Source organism: Nerophis ophidion, linkage group LG14, assembly GCF_033978795.1.
Source record: "Nerophis ophidion isolate RoL-2023_Sa linkage group LG14, RoL_Noph_v1.0, whole genome shotgun sequence".
In the NCBI taxonomy this organism is placed as follows: Eukaryota; Metazoa; Chordata; class Actinopteri; order Syngnathiformes; family Syngnathidae; genus Nerophis; species Nerophis ophidion.
In genome coordinates, this window is record NC_084624.1 from 3,751,592 (window position 1) to 3,769,362 (window position 17,771).

The following is a 17,771-nucleotide window of genomic DNA, read 5'->3' on the forward strand; positions in this document are numbered from 1 at the left end:
ATTCTCTGCTGAACCTAAAACTTTAGAACTAGTTTTCAAAATGTCATCTTTTGTCCTCAGGTTGCGAAATGGAGTCAAGTTTTGCAAAATGCAAAGCTTGCCAGAGGTAACATTGAAAAAGAAACATAATGATCTGCCTTCGTCTTATCACTTAAACTATGTTTTTATCATCCTTGACTCTAGATCCTGTGCATCCATTTGAAGCGCTTTCGGCACGAGTTGATGTTCTCCACCAAGATTGGCACCCACGTTTCCTTCCCCCTAGAGGGCCTGGACCTGCAGCCCTTCCTGACCAAGGATAGCTTGGCGCAGACAGCCAACTACGACCTGCTGTCGGTCATCTGCCACCACGGCACTGCCAGCAGTGAGTGGGCGACCCGCGTGAAAAAATGTCTCATGTGCTTGTGGTACATGCCTGCCAATGCTGCTCTGATAGCAACCATGCTTCTCTGCCGTCCGACCACTAGGTGGCCACTACATCGCCTACTGCAGGAACACCGTCAACAACCTGTGGTACGAGTTTGACGACCAAAGTGTCACGGAGGTCTCCGAGTCTTGCGTCCAGAATGCTGAAGCTTACGTGCTCTTCTATAAGTAAGTCATCATTCATCAACACTCTATTTTTACGCCGCCGTTCATCCTCTTCAATCAATGCGATGAACAAAATTGCTGCGCTCCCGCCGCAGAAAGAGCAACGAGGACGTGCTGAAGGAGCGTAGGAGGGTGTCTGGCTTACTCGACATGATGGAGCCCAGCCTCCTGCAGTTCTACATCTCCCGCCCGTGGTTCAACAAGTTCAAGACATTTGCAGAGCCGGGGCCTATTTCCAACGACGACTTCCTGTGCACGCATGGAGGTAATTGTAGTTTTCATCAGTTAGTATCCTCGCAGAACATACAAACCCTGTTTCCATATGAGTTGGGGAATTGTGTTAGAAAACGGAATACAATGATTTGCAAATCCTTTTCAACCCATATTCAATTAAATGCACTACAAAGACAAGATATTTGATGTTCAAACTCATAAACTTTTTTTTTTCTTGCAAATAATTATCTTAGAATTTCATGGCTGCAACACGTGCCAAAGTAGTTGGGAAAGGGCATGTTCACCACTGTGTTACATCACCTTTTCTTTTAACACTCAATAAACGTTTGGGAACTAAGGAAACTATTTATTGGAGCTTTGAAAGTGGAATTCTTTCCCATTCTTGTTTTATGCAGCGCTTCAGTCGTTCAACAGTCCGGGGTCGATTGATGTCGGTTTTTGATACAGTGCCGTCTGAGGGATCGAAGGTCACGGTCATTCAATGTTGCTTTCAGGTTATGCCGCTTACATGGAGTGATTTCTCCAGATTCACTTAAACTTTTGATGATATTATGGAACCTAGATGTTGAAATCCCTAAATTTCTTGCAATTGCACTTTGAGAAACGTTGTTCTTAAACTGTTTGACTATTTGCTCATGCAGTTGTGGACAAAGGGGTGTACCTCGCCCCATCCTTTCTTGTGAAAGATTGAGCATTTTTTGGGAAGCTGCTTTTATACCCAATCATGGCACCCACCTGTTCCCAATTAGCCTGCACACCTGTGGGATGTTCCAAATAAGTGTTTGATGAGCATTCCTCAACTTTATCAGTATTTATTGCCACCTTTCCCAACTTCTTTGTCAGGTGTTGCTGGCATCAAATTCTGAAGTTAATGATTATTTGCAAAAAAAAAGTTTATCAGTTTAAACATCAAATATGTTGTCTTTGTAGCATATTCAACTGAATATGGGTTGAACATTATTTGTAAATCATTGTATTTCCAGTTATATTTACATCTAACACAATTTCTCAACTGATAATGGTTTGTACTTACCGTATTTTCCGCACTGTAAGGGGCACCTAAAAACCTCCAATTTTCTCAAAAGCTGACAGTGCGCCTTATAATCCGGTGCGCCTTATAGTGCGGAAAACACAGAAATACTTTTTCCCTTTCATAACAAAGCTGAATTCAAAAGGCAGCTTTTTCTCCTTGTGTAGACAATGCTGCATTCCCATTATAGTTACAGAACAGGAAATCTCTGCAGGCTCCACATTAGTGCAGGGAGTTTAAAGGGGACCTATGACAAAAATGTGTCTTTACATAAATACTTGTGTTAAGCAATGTTAAAGCATCAAATCTTAAGCGTGAGCTTGCACAAAGTGTTGCATGTGTCTGTTCGTGGGGTTTTAAGCCTGTCTACATCCTGATGTCGCAAGGTGGATGTCCTAATTTGGACCATAAGTCAAGCTCTCTTCTACAGGCTTGGCATGTGCATAATAACCCCGACGTGCAACACGCAGTGACATAAATGCTGATTTAAGGAGCTTCTGGAAGCAGAGTCTGAATTGATCCAAAGGTGGGAAGGTGTACATCATTTTGTGACCGGGCAAATATATAATATATTTAGTAAGTTTATTTTCGACCCTGTCTGGAATGAAAGTAGCGGTGACAACTTCACGATGTATGTTTAAACAATGTACATTCTCAAAAGATACATTATGATACTTTTGGAGAAGGTGCAGCGTGGTTTTATTTGCAAACCGGGAACGCCTCCAGAATCAAACATCTTACAGAGAGGCTCAAAAATCATGTTGTAAAGGTGACTGTGGAGTAAAACTTACACCAAAGCATATTTAATACATATTTTGTAGTTCAGAGGTTATTAACCTTATTTATTTTGGGGCCCAACATTTCCACTACAGAGCGGCCCAGGGCCCATTCGAATATTAACACTGAAATAGCAATAATCGTATTCAAAAATTATATCGAACCTACTTACCGTTTACAACTTTATCAAATGATATGAAACCATGAGCTAATCACAAAGATTATTATTTATCTAAGACATTAACCTTAGGTCAATCAATCAATCAATGTTTATTTATACATCCCTAAAGCACAAGTGTCTCAAAGGGCTGCACAAGCGACAATGACATCCTCGGTTCAGATCCCACATAAGGGCAAGGAAAAACTCACAACCCAGTGGGATGTCAATGTCTATGAGAAACCTTGGAGAGGACCGCAGATGTGGGTGAACCCCGCCCCCTCTAGGGGAGACTGGATGCAATGGACGTCAAGTGGGTCTAGCATGATATTGTGAAAGTCCAGTCCATAGTGGGTCTAACATAATAGTGAGAGTCCAGTCCATAGTGGATCTAACATAATAGTGAGAGTCCAGTCCATAGTGGATCTAACATAATAGTGAGAGTCCAGTCCATAGTGGATCTAACATAATAGTGAGAGTCCAGTCCATAGTGGATCTAACATAATAGTGTGAGAGTCCAGTCCATAGTGGATCTAACATAATAGCGAGAGTCCACTCCATAGTGGATCTAACATAATAGTGAGAGTCCAGTCCATAGTGGATCTAACATAATAGTGAGAGTCCAGTCCATAGTGGATCTAACATAATAGTGAGAGTCCAGTCCATAGTGGATCTAACATAATAGTGAGAGTCCAGTCCATAGTGGGTCTAGCATAATATTGTGAGAGTCCAGTCCATAGTGGATCTAACATAATAGTGAGAGTCCAGTCCATAGTGGGTCAGGTCAGGCCGATTAGGAAAATAATACTAATATACCGCATTAGATTGGACTCATGAATAACTAATGAAAATAAATTTAGCCATACCTACAATTATGTTGTGCTTAAATAATCAAACTAAATCATAATAAACATGTTTCCAAACTAAAAGGTCAATCAAATCAAAGTGCAAATTAATATGCAGCTTCAACACTTTAAGTCATAATTTTTGCACTTAAAAACTTTCAAGATTTCATCTCCAGACTCCTCCTCCTGTTTGTTTGATATCGTCATTACTGCCACAAGTGGTGGAAAAGTGTATTACAACTGAGTACCGCTGCGGCCCATTTGATCCACAGCTGAGAAACAGATATTCTTTGGAGGCTCAAAGGGTTCTATGGTTGAGAACCACTGATAAAGATCACATTCTTTTGAAAGTCGACAAAGAACTCTTGGTTTGTCTTGTCTGTTTGTGTACATTACCTGTGTAGATGATGTCTGTGGTCCTGTGTTACCTCAGGAGTACCGCCCAACAAAGCGTCCTACATCGACGACCTGACCGTAATGCTGCCTCAGAACGTGTGGGATCACCTTTACAGCAGGTGCTCAGACTGACCTGCAGCAGCAGCAGCAGCAGCTCTTCATAGCTGCTCGTGATAAAACAAAAATCTGCTTGTAGGTACGGCGGAGGACCAGCTGTCAATCACCTGTACGCCTGCCACACATGCCAGATTGAGATAGAGAAGCTGGAGAGGCGGCGCAAGTCAGAACTAGACATGTTCATCCGGGTAAGTCCACTCTTTTCCCGTCGTCCATCGTGTCATAATTCCGTTTTTTTTGCAACGTTCATCTGAGCTTACTTCCTGCATGGACAATTTATTATTATTTAATACTTATCTCTCTGCGAGTCAGTCTAATTTGGGATGGCCATTTATGTACCATTACATGTATTTGTCATGTTGATTGTTGCTACACGCTGCCTTTTGTGCAGAAGCTGCAGATCTATTTCCCAGCCAGGGTCTTAAAGGCCTACTGAAATGAGATTTTCTTGTTCAAACGGGGGGGCTTCACGGTGGCAGAGGGGTTAGTGCGTTTGCCTCACAATACGAAGGTCCTGCAGTCCTGGGTTCAAATCCAGGCTCGGGATCTTTCTGTGTGGAGTTTGTATGTTCTCCCCATGACTGCGTGGGTTCCCTCCGGGTACTCCGGCTTCCTCCCACCTCCAAAGACATGCACCTGGGGATAGGCCCCTCCCACTTCCAAAGACATGCACCTGGGGATAGGCCCCTCCCACCTCCAAAGACATGCACCTGGGGATAGGCCCCTCCCACTTCCAAAAACATGCACCTGGGGATAGGTTGATTGGCAACACTAAATGGTCCCTAGTGTGTGAATGTGAGTGTGAATGTTGTCTGTCTATCTGTGTTGGCCCTGCGATTAGGTGGCGACTTGTCCAGGGTGTACCCCGCCTTCCGCTCGATTGTAGCTGAGATAGGCGCCAGCGCCCCCGGCGACCCCAAAAGGGATTAAGCGGTAGAAAATGGATGGATGGAAAATACAGTAGCAGTAATGCTACTTTTTGTAGCAACGCTTTTGCCCCACACTTGACAAATTACAGTTGTCTGTTCGACATATTCCCGCTTGAAGCCAAACCACTGCCATACGATGGACCCCCTGCTGTTTTTCTTGGGAATTATTTCTTTATTAATTAATTCCCGCACGACAGCTAACGTTACGCATGCCGCTACCTCTCTGCTCCGCGAGGGCGTATAACATGAATTGATTAACGTGGACCCCGACTTAAACAGGTTGAAAAACTTATTCGGGTGTTACCATTTAGTGGTCAATTGTACGGAATATGTATTGTACTGTGTAATCTACTAATAAAAGTTTCAGTCAATCAATCAAAAAACGTATGTGACGTATGTAAGAAGGTGCGCTTGTTTTACGTCTCTGAGGAGAGACAACAAAGAGTGAGATGAGCCTGTAGTGTAATGCCCGCATACTCGAATATCACACAATATAGTCATTTTCTATATCGCACAGAGACTAACCCGCGATATATCGATATATCGATAGCCCAACCCTAGCGTCATGCTGCACTTCTTTCAACAGCAAACTCGTTAAGACTAAATCAACAGCCCATCTGCTGGCTGCAACTAAGCAATTCAACCAATGTGGACTTGTCTGGTTTAAGTCATCAACAATTTCACAACTAATTATTAACACACTAAATATTGGAAAAGTCAGTCATTATGCCCATCTTTTATTGTGATGTTATTGTTAGCGTTGACAAAATATGGCAATAATCTTATATGACGGCGCACTCAGTCGCCACAGCAGGAGGTGAGAGGTGTGATGCTGATGAAAGCCTCATCATTAATGCATTGAGACAGATGCAGCTGTTTGTGTCAGTGTGACCTGCCCACATACACAAAGGCTGCACAGGAGGTGTGTGTTTCCGCGCGGATGCGTGCAAAGAAGGAGAATTGTGTCATTTCCAAACAGGCGGAGTGAGTTAGGAATGTCTTCTAATTACAGCATGGGCCAGAGAGAATTGATTTTTGCGTTTTCCATCTCCTCTCAGTCCTTTCATCCTCACTTCATTCATTCTGTGCAACCACAGCACCCACCCCTGCCCAACCCCCAACCTCTTTCTCACTGGCTCCCCCATCCCCTCGCCCTCCTCTGTGTTTGCAGCTGAACAAGGCGTTCCAGGAGGAGGAGTCTCCAGTGGTCATATACTGCATCAGCATGCAGTGGTTTCGCGAGTGGGAGGGCTTCGTCAAAGGCAAAGACAACGGTAATTGGACACAACCGTCTTCCTACGTTTACGTGTCTAATTAGAACTGGATATAAATAAAAAGGAAGGACTAAAATGTACAAAATGATTGCTTCTTGAAGCTGAAAACATGTGTGCATTTTTGTAGTCTAAAATCGAGCGGTGGAGTTGTTTCATCTCATTTATCTTCAAAGAGCTTCAAGTCCCTGAAGTCATCTCCCTCTTGCACCGAGCGCCAACATATATTTCAGTTTTATACCACTTGTACTCTGCCGCTCCCTTTTGTACTGTCACTTCTATTTATAACAGCCTGCACCTTTGTATTCCCACTCCTCTGCGTGTTTATCTTCTTTGCCTTCAAAGCAAGGAGAAGACTTTTGCTTCACTTCATTTTAACCTAAATCCTAATCGGGACAGACCAAGATACCAGTGAACGTGTGTGTTATATGACATTAACTGTTTGAATATTCTTCTTTTTTTTTCCCCCTCCAAGATCCACCAGGACCCATTGATAATTCCAAGATAACGGTGAACAAGGGTGGCCATTTAACACTCAAACAAGGTACGACATATACCATATTTTTGTTGTATGTAAATGTCATGAAATTAGGGCTGGGCAACGATTGAAAATTTTAATCGAAGTTAATCGCACTATTTCTCCGATTAATCGCGATTAACTGCATTGTATACGCAAAGCCCAATAATGAATTCAAAAGTAGTGTGTAGTGCACCTTTATTGGAATATTCTCCCACATGAACAAAAGCGCCAAAACATTTGTTGTGCAAACACAATTTAAATCAGTCCTTGTTAAACAGTAGCAGTTAAATAGCATATTTGATGAAAATCAACTCCAAAAATGTAAATACAAACATTTAAGCTTATTGCCACTGCCAGGGTATTTAAGTTATCCTGTTTGTTATGGAAAATAAATATAATCTACATACAAATCTCTGAGCCACAATCATAACATCTGAACAGGCAATTTCTGAGGTAACAGCAGAAAACATTTTTTTATCAGGGATCTTATGTTTAAAAAACCTATATTATAGGTAGTGGGCTGTTTTAGGGAATTTTTGATCAAATTATCCGTAGTAGCAATATTAATAATGTTGTGTTTATTCTGCGTAGTGCACTTAAAATAATTATGACCATATCTAGGAATTGATATGATGGGAATTTTCCGATTGTTTGCTTGGTGCTTTGATAAACTGAACGCATCATATACATGGTAATATATTGTGATGTTATGAGCCAGGGAAAAAAAGAACTACCCTACCCAGCATGCAACAGGAGTGACGAGCATGCGGTATAGGTTGTGTCGCCATGACGGCATCTTGTATGTTGTGATATGCACGCTCTGAAAGCAAACGTTAAGAACTCAGCCAACACTCCTGGTCTGCATTATTCATAAATAGACAGACAACACATATACTCCGCTGCTTCACAGGCCGCTGGGTGTAGCCGGCAAAGTATTCCCATGCTAGCTAGCCGGTCTAGCAAGCACGCCTCATTCAGTCCAAAACGGCCCGATCTGTCCACATCCAGAATTGTCTGGCGGTCGTAAGTGATCCCGGAGTGACCACGCTGTAAGCCAGCCATGAAATTTGCAGAATTGTCCGGTATTTTTGCCAAATGTTCCATCTTTACCAAGAGCCCCTCCACGCCGAAGTAAGTCCGGGAGATGCCATCTTGTTAAGAAAAGGCGTTAACAAAATAAAAGCATGTAAACAACATACGCAAATGTGCAATAAAATAATTGCCGGCGTTAATAGATTGATGAGTTAACGCGTAATTAACACATTAATTTGCCCACCCCTACATAAAATATAACAGAACATCATTGTCATTGTTGCAGTAACAATGAAAAAGCAGTTTAGCAGCAAGCTTATTCTAAAGCACACCAAATACTCAATATTAGGGCTGTGAATCTTTGGGTGTCCCACGATTCGATTCAATATCGATTCTTGGGGTCATGATTCAATAATATATCGATTTTTTTTTAGATTCAATTCTCGATTTAAAAGCGATATTTTTCCGATTCAGAACGATTCTGTATTCATTCAATACATAGATTTCAGCAGGATCTACCCCAGTCTGCTGACATGCTAGCAGAGTAGTAGATTTAAAAAAAAAAAAAAAAGCTTTTATAATTGTAAAGGACAATGTTTTATCAACTGATTGCAATAATGTAAATTTGTTTACAAAAATATGACTTATTTTATTTTTGTGAAAACATTGGACACAGTGTGTTGTCAAGCTTATGAGATGCCATGCAAGTGTAAGCCACTTGTTCTTTTTGATTATTTTTATAAATGTCTAATGATAATGTCAATGAGGGATTTTTAATCACTGCTATGCTGAAATGATAACTAATATTGATACTGATGTTGATAATATTCACGACTTTTGGTTTGTTCTGTGTGGTGTTTGTGTCTCCTCTCAATTGTTCTGTTTATTGCAGTTCTGAGTGTTGCTGGCTCAGCTTTGCTTTTGGAATTGGATTGCATTGTTATGGTATTGCTGTGTAGTGGTTTGTTGGATTGATAAAAAAAAAAAAATGTATTTTTTAAAAATGAGAATCGATTCTGAATCGCACAACGTATTCGAATCGATTTTTTTCCCACACCCCTACTGAATATACTACTGTATAGATTACTGGATATACTTTTACTATTGGATATGAGGCTGCAGCTATCGGTTATTTTAGTATCGACTACTTAGTTGTAATAAAAAAAGGCCTCAAATGAAATAGTTTCATCAGCACACTTCAATAAGTACACCAGAGGTTTATCTATTTTTATTTATGTATTTTTATTAAGGATCCCCATTAGCTGGTTGCCACAACTCACTAGTCTTCCTGGGGTCCACAAACTCAATACAATTACAAGTAAAAGCATATAATTATAACTGCACAACACAGAAAAAAATAAAAGCATCAATAAGAAAACAAGCAAACAATTTACAGTCACAGAATAATAATTACAATATAAATATAACTATACAATACAAAACCAAACAAAATCATCAACAAGCAAACTCATTTAAAAATCAGATAAACTATTATTGTCCTTCTAAAAACCTGTTTACTTTCAATGCCGCTGAGGTGTCGATACTTTTTTTTTTTCCCCAAGAGCAGCATACTGAAAAATAAGTAATATGATTTTTTAACATTTTGTAAAAGAGGCAGAGACAAATTCAATGTATTAAGAAAAAGACAGCTTTGTGTGACTCTGATCTTTCATTATGTCTTTTCTTTGTATTTTTGTCGTCACTTGTGGTGTCTCAAATAAGTCGTGATGCAGCCTGTTTTAGGATTTCAGTTTACTGAACTGCATATCTTGACCTACATTGGATTGATGTGTGTGTAAAACATTAAAAGCCGTCAAAGTGGTCCCGCTCCACCGTGTTCCCATTACTAAAAGTGCCAACTCAAGTCAGCATATGAAGTCCACCTCCTTTCTCTACATAACATTGTTTTTATGTGATAAATTGTTCAGTTTATGTCATCATTGTCGCATTATTTGCAGAAAGCAGATTTGTGCATTTATGTCAGAAGTAGTACTGTGAAATGATTAATTATTGAAATTAAATTCATTACACTTGACTTCTGATTAATTGCAATTAATGCAGGAAAATGACTTTCCTAGTTTAAATGAACTTTTTAAATCAATCAATCAATGTTTATTTATATAGCCTAGGGGGATAGCGGGGGCTGTATATTGTAGCGTCCCGGAAGAGTTAGTGCTGCAAGGGGTTCTGGGTATTTGTTCTGTTGTGTTTATGTTGTTACGGTGCGGATTATAATTATAATTTTCTTTCCTTGTACTCTGTAAACACTTGTCATTTGAACAATTTCTTAAACTGGATCATATTGAAATATCATTAGATTCTTTGCTTAGTCCATTTCATAATTTAATTCCACATACTGATATGCTAAAGGTTGTAATGTTGTACGTGCAAAGATATGTTTTAAGTTAGATTTTTCTCTAAGGTTATATTTAGAGATGGCCGATAATGGCTTTATTGCCGATATCCCATTTTCCAATATTGTCCAACTCTTAATTACCGATTCCGATATCAACCGATACCGATATATACAGTTGTGGAATTAACACATTATTATGCCTAATTTTGTTGTGATGCATTAAACAATGTAACAAGGTTTTCCAAAATAAATCAAATCAAGTTATGAAAAAAAATGCCAACATGGCACTGCCATATTTATTATTAAAGTCACAAAGTGCATTATTTTTTTAAACATGCCTCAAAACAGCAGCTTGGAATTTGGGACATGCTCTCCTTGAGAGGGTGAATATTGTAGCGTCCCGGAAGAGTCAGTGCTGCTAGGGGTTCTGGTTATTTGTTCTGTTGTGCAACGATGCGGATGTTCTCCCAAAATGTGTTTGTCATTCTTGTTTGGTGTGGGTTCACCGTGTGGCGCATATTTGTAACAGTGTTAAAGTTGTTTGTACGGCCACCCTCAGTGTGACCTCTACGGCTGTTGACCAAGTATGCATGGCATTCACTTGTGTGTGTGTGGAAAGCCGTGATTATATTATGTGACTGGGCCGGCACGCAAAGGCAGTGCCTTTAAGGTTTTTCGGCGCCCTGGACTTCTCCCTACGTCTGTGTACATAACGGCATTTTAAAAAGTCATACATTTTCCTTTTTGAAAACGATACCGATAATTTCCGATATTACATTTTAAAGCATTAATCGGCCGGTAATATCGGCAGTCCAATTATCGTTTATTCTCCTTACATTTTTGGTAATAATCACAAGTATGTCAACGTGAGTCTTCCAATCGGAGGGTTGTCGACTTAACCTGCATCCACTGTCTCTAAAAGTGTTGACATCTTGAGTGCTTACTTTGACACCCCCCCATCTTTCCCCCCCTCTCACACACATCCCAGGGGCAGACTCCGGCCAGATCTCAGAGGAGACGTGGAACTTCCTCCACGCCATCTATGGCGGTGGACCCCTGGTGACCGTGTGGCCCAACGTGGGCCACCAGGACACCGAGACGTCCCAGTCCGAGGAGAAGATCGAGATGGAGACACGCTCTCTTTAAGGCGGCAAGTCCAGCAGGAAGGGAATGGGTGATCTTTTTTTTTTATTTTACTTTGCACTTGACTTTCATTTTGATCAATGAAGCTAAAAGGGAACTCTTCGTCTCCAAGAGGGAACCGAGCTTCCTGGCGTTGTACAGAAGTCTGTAAAAAGAGCTACTGGGTTTTTATTAGCACTGTAGTCAGCTTGTTTTCACAATATTTTAAATGTGTGCAGCTAAGAAGGAAAAATATCCACTGAATGCCATAATGCCATGTTATCATCCTTATTATTTTGTCTGTTCTTGTTGAAGCAAATGAGCACCTAGCACACGTTTTTGTTTTGTTTTCCTGCGATTTGTTATTGCAGATCGTCACAATATGTCTTGCTGTTGTATTCTAGCCATGTCCAAGGAGGGGAAGAGTGAGACTGATATGAAGGGACTATTTATTATTATGATCGGTCACGCTTGAATGTACTGATGTACTTTGTTGATTGAGACTCAGCACTTGTCACGGAAAGAAGGGGAATTTACAGTTTTGTATCAAAAAGGTAGCTTCACGATGCATGCTTTGAACATTTTCAAAACTAAATCTCATGCAGCTCTTTGTAAATGCTAAACGTGCACGACCCAATGGGAGTAATCATCATCATCATCATCTGCAGGCTAATTACGGGCATTATTTGGCGTTTGGGCTCTGCTGCTGCATATTGGAAGGGATGCTGTCATCTTTAGGAGTCAGCATATGGACCAGTAAGGAAGATCAATTCTGATTTTTGTTGCCTCGCACAATTAAAACAAAAAAGTTGATGAAACCTTAATGCATGTGTGGCACTCTGATTGTCCCCCCCTTTAATTCAAGTACCCTTAATCAGAGCAAAGCATTTTTGGTTGGAAAAAAGAGATAAAGAAGTTAAAGGCCTACTGAAAGCCACTACTAGCAACCACGCAGTCTGATAGTTTATATATCCATCCATCCATCCATCTTCTTCCGCTTATCCGAGGTCGGGTCGCGGGGGCAACAGCCTATGCAGGGAAACCCAGACTTCCCTCTCCCCAGCCACATCGTCTAGCTCTTCCCGGGGGATTCCGAGGCGTTCTCCCAGCCGGGAGACATAGTCTTCCCAACGTGTCCTGGGTCTTCCCCGTGGCCTCCTACCGGTTGGACGTGGCCTAAACACCTCCCTAGGGAGGCGTTCGGGTGGCATCCTGACCAGATGCCCGAACCACCTCATCTGGCTCCTCTCCATGTGGAGGAGCAGCGGCTTTACTTTGAGTTCCTCCCGGATGGCAGAGCTTCTCACCCTATCTCTAAGGGAGAGACCGCTTGTACCCGTGATCTTATCCTTTCGGTCATGACCCAAAGGTCATGACCGTAGGTGAGGATGGGAACGTAGATTGACCGGTAAATTGAGAGCTTTGCCTTCCGGCTCAGCTCCTTCTTCACCACAACGGATCGATACAGCGTCCGCATTACTGAAGACGCCGCACCGATCCGCCTGTCGATCTCACCATCCACTCTTCCCCCACTCGTGAACAAGACTCCTAGGTACTTGAACTCCTCCACTTGGGGCAGGGTCTCCTCCCCAACCCGGAGATGGCACTCCACCCTTTTCCGGGCGAGAACCATGGACTCGGACTTGGAGGTGCTGATTCTCATTCCGGCCGCTTCACACTCGGCTGCGAACCGATCCAGTGAGAGCTGAAGATCCCGGTCAGATGAAGCCATCAGGACCACATCGTCTGGAAAAAGCAGAGACCTAATCCTGCGGCCACCAAACCGGAACCCCTCAACGTTTTGACTGCGCCTAGAAATTCTGTCCATAAAAGTTATGAACAGAATGGGTGACAAAGGACAGCCTTGGCGGAGTCCAACCCTCACTGAAAACGTGTCCGACTTACTGCCAGCAATGTGGACCAAGCTCTGGCACTGATCATACAGGGAGTGGACCGCCACAATAAGACAGTCCGATACCCCATACTCTCTGAGCACTCCCCACAGGACTTCCCGAGGGACACGGTCCAATTCCTTCTCCAAGTCCAAAAAAAGCACATGTAGACTGGTTGGGCAAACTCCCAAGTTTATACATCAATGATGAAATATTAACATTGCAACACATGCCAATACGGCCGCTTTAGTTTACTAAATTGCAATTTTAAATTTCCCGCCAAATATCCTGTTGACAACGTTGCGGAATGATGACGCTTATGATGACGCGTGCTTGTGACGTTATTGGTTGGAGCGGACATGTTCTCCAAGCACCACTCACGGCCAAAAGTAGTCTGTTTTTATCGCATAATTACACAGTATTCTGGACATCTGTGTTGCTGAATCTTTTGCAATTTGCTCAATTAATAATGGAGACGTCAAAGAAGAATGCTGTTGGTGGAAAGCGCTGTATTGCTGCTGCTTTTAGCAACCAAAACACAGCCGGTGTTTCTTTGTTTGTTGTGAAACTTTAACACAGAGCGGTCAAGCGAACATGTTTCTCTACCACATGTCAACCAGCAAATTTTTGGATGGGAAAATTGTGATATTAGGTCGGCTCTTACCGGAGACTTAGCGGCGGCATAGCTCGGTTGGTAGAGCGGCCGTGCCAGCAACTTGAGGGTTGCAGGTTCGATTCCCGCTTCCGCCATCCTAGTCACTGCCGTTGTGTCCTTGGGCAAGACACTTCACCCACCTGCTTCCAGTGCCACCCACACTGCTTTAAATGTAACTTAGATATTGGGTTTCACTATGTAAAGCGCTTTGAGTCACTAGAGAAAAGCGCTATATAAATATAATTCACTTCACTTGAGTGGATTATGCGACCTCCTCCTGCAGCTGTCAAAAAGGCAGCTGTGATCTTGGCTCCTCCATTGGCTTCTCTCAGAGACACTGGCGTTCACCGCAGACCTCCGACTTTCAGGTATGACTTTATGATCTCACTAAAACACTATTAACACAATAAGCAGATAAGTGATTTTCCAGCATTATCCTAGTAAATGTGTCTAATAACATCTGAATCGCTCCCACTCCCATCGCCTGGAGCCGTCGCCGTTTTTTTTTTTTGTGCTTCACTCTAACTTTCCTCATCCATGAATCTTTCATCCTCGCTCAATATAATGGGGAAATCGTCGCTTTCTCGGTCCGAATTGCTCTTACTGCTGGTGGCTCACATTATAAACAATGTTCAGATGTGAGGAGCTCCACAACCCGTGACGTCACGCGCACATCGTCTGCTACTTCCGGTACAGGCAAGGCTTTTTCTATTAGCTACCAAAAGTTGCTAACTTTATCATCGATGTTCTCTACTAAATCCTTTCAGCAAAAATATGGCAATATCGCGAAATGATGAAGTATGACACATAGAATGGACCTGCTATCCCCGTTTAAATAAGAACATCTCATTTCAGTAGGCCTTTAAAGTGCCCTCTTTGGGGATTGTAATAGAGATAAAACATTTCTTCACAAAAAAAGATCTTTACATCAATATTTATGGAACATGTCCACGAAAAAATCAAGCTGTCAAAACTGAATATTACATTGTTGCATTTCTTTTCACAGTTTATCAACTTACATTCATATTTTGTTTAAGTATTATTCACTAAATATATCTATAAAGGATTTTTGAATTGTTGCTATTTTTAGAATACCGTATTTCCTTGAATTACTGCCTGGTCAAACTCGTGACACTTCCCCTGTCATCATTTTCAAATCGTGGGAGGCTGATTTAATTACCGGTAATTTGAAATCGCATAAAGGGAAGAAGATTAAGAGGATTTAAGGTCCAAGCTTACATCAGACTCAAATTTTTACTGCATGCCTTTGGTAAGTGCCGGAGTGAGAAGAGGTTTTAAATGATTAGCGCATGCTTACTTTTACCACATGCCTTTGGTAAGCACAGGAGTGAGAATAGGTTTTAAAATAATTAGCGCCCGGGCGGCAATTCAAGGAAATACGGTATTTAAAAAAAAATCTCAAGTACCCCCAGGGGTACGCGTACCCCCATTTGAGAACCACTGTTCTATGTTAATGCTGAAACAGAAAGAGAAGCTCATGAATGTTTCCCCCCTTCATCTTTAAGAATGTTTGCGCTGATGGAAAAATGTAGTTTAGTGAAGCACAAATGAGCTCCTCACACACCCGCGCGGCTGCACTGGCAACATGTCGGCGACTGAACCCGCAGCGAATTTGCGGAAGTGAGGTACGTGCAAATATTTCGGTATGTTTTCATTTGTGTCGGCGAAAATACAACACGCCTAGTTTAAAAACTGCAAAGTTGTGAACGGGAACAATCGGCTAGCTGGGCTAACTTAACACGGAGCCGCTGAGGCTAAAGTAGCCGCTAACATAATCGCCGCTAGTTGTTGCCAATAATGCGGCTCCGGGTCCATTCTCATTAAACCTTAATATTGTCTACGTTTTTGTTTTTTAATGTGTTTTTTCCATGACACATTCCTCCCGACCGCTGTGGCCGCATCGGTTAGCGCCGTCAGCGAGGCTAGGAGCGGCAGCCCAGCTAGCAGCCACACAGCCACAGACTTGCCACGATTCTTTCCGACGCGCAGCCAGGCGGCGAGATACTTACTCGGCTAGCCGGAGGAGACGCCTCGCTTGTCGCCAGCGGATTCGCGTGAACCTCCGCCACTCTGGAGCCTCCTAAGGTAGCCTCTTTCATATTCATTCGGACGCTTGTGTTTCTTGTTCAGTTAACGGGAAGTTAGTTTAAGAGGCTAAATAAGCACGCTAGGCTAAGCTCAAGCAGCCTTGCGCTATGAAGTTGAGTTTGTGACAATAAACTGACAATTTCTCCCACCCAAAAAATGTGATGATTATTGTTTATTTCAACGTACTCTCGTCTGGCTCGGAGCAGCATTTCACCACCTGTATGTCGACCGAAGGCACCGAGAGATAACCAGACTGTACGCCGGGAGACGAGGTGCTCTTTTCGGTTTGTACACTCACGCTACCCCGTGGATGTAACAGTGCTTCTAGGCCTCGGTGGAGGCTACATACTCACAATTAAGCAGTACACACAAGCACACTTTCGTGCGTATTTTCGGGAAAGAAATCCCCTCAAAAAGTGCCATTTGCGGTCGTTAGCTTTAGCCAAATTGAGCCATCGGTAGCCAGGCTTGTTTGGCAGGTGTCTGCGAGCATATATTGCACATTTAAAAACGACCCAAGGCTAAATGTTCATCCATCCGTCCATCTTCTTCAGCTTATCCGAGGTCGGGTCGCGGGGGCAGCAGCCTAAGCAGGGAACCCCAGACTTCCCTCTCCCCAGCCACTTCGTCTAGCTCAGTGGTTCTTAAAGGGGAACATTATCAATCAATCAATCAATCAATGTTTACTTATGTAGCCCTAAATCACTAGTGTCTCAAAGGGCTGCACAAACCACTACGACATCCTCGGTAGGCCCACATAAGGGCAAGGAAAACTCACACCCAGTGGGACGTCGGTGACAATGATGAATTATCACCAGACCTATGTAAGCGTCAATAAATACCTTGATGTTGCAGAAAAAAGACCATATATTTTTTTAAACAATTTCCAAACTCTTAAATGGGTGAATTTTGGCGAATGAAACGCCTTTCTATTATTCGCTCTCGGAGCGACCTAGGTAGTCAACCGCCAGTTTCTCAAACACATTATAAACATCGAGTCAAATCAGCTCTGTTATTTTCCATTTTTTTTCGACTGTTTTCCGTACCTAGAAGACATCATGCCTCGTCGTTTTGTCGACGGGTGTAACAACACGATCAGGGACGGATTCAAGTTGATTTACGTAGAATGTGCATCGATTAGGCCGGCATGCTAATCGGTGCTAACATGCTATTCAGGCTAGCTGTATGTACATTTGTAGCTTTATTTGCATCCAGCCTTTCCCTCCACCCACATTTAATGCGAAACAAACACTTACCAATCGACAGATTTAAGTTGCTCCAGTGTCACAAGATGCGAAAGTCCTGATCGTTTGGTCCGCACATTTTACCGGCGATGCTAACGCAGCTATTCGGCCATGCTATGGCTATGAATAGCGTCAATAGCTATTCGCTCAATAGCTTCAGTTTCTTCTTCAATATTTTCATACTCCAACCATCTGTTTCAATACATGCGTAATCTGTTGAATTGCGTAAGTCGCTGAAATCCGAGTTTGAATCCGAGCTAATGTCACTATATCTTGCTGTGGTGTTCCCATTGTTTGTTTACATTGGCAGCACTGTGTGACGTCACAGGGAAATGGCCAGTGTCTTCGCAGAGAGCGAAAATAAGGCACTTTAAAGCTTTATTTAGGGATATTCCGAGACCGGTAAAATTTTGAAAAAAACTTCAAAAAATACAACAAGCCACTGGGAACTGATTTTTATTATTTTTAACCCTTTTGAAATTGTGATAATGTTC

General features: G+C 42.2%; 1 protein-coding gene across 4 annotated transcripts in view; it reads left to right on the forward strand.

Annotated features, from left to right (window-relative positions):
* The window catches only part of usp33 (ubiquitin specific peptidase 33), a 41,250-nt gene extending 29,049 nt beyond the window's left edge, over window positions 1–12,201 (forward strand). For all 4 annotated transcript variants that reach the window (XM_061919652.1, XM_061919653.1, XM_061919654.1 and 1 more), the window contains exons 16-24: window positions 61–106; window positions 184–364; window positions 468–594; window positions 687–856; window positions 4,068–4,149; window positions 4,227–4,335; window positions 6,248–6,350; window positions 6,823–6,891; window positions 11,244–12,201. In XM_061919652.1, the coding sequence (XP_061775636.1) occupies window positions 61–106; window positions 184–364; window positions 468–594; window positions 687–856; window positions 4,068–4,149; window positions 4,227–4,335; window positions 6,248–6,350; window positions 6,823–6,891; window positions 11,244–11,401 (1,045 nt within the window). In that variant the 3' untranslated portion in view covers window positions 11,402–12,201. The remainder of the gene's footprint in view (window positions 1–60; window positions 107–183; window positions 365–467; window positions 595–686; window positions 857–4,067; window positions 4,150–4,226; window positions 4,336–6,247; window positions 6,351–6,822; window positions 6,892–11,243) is intronic.
* Window positions 12,202–17,771: the final 5,570 nt, after the last annotated feature.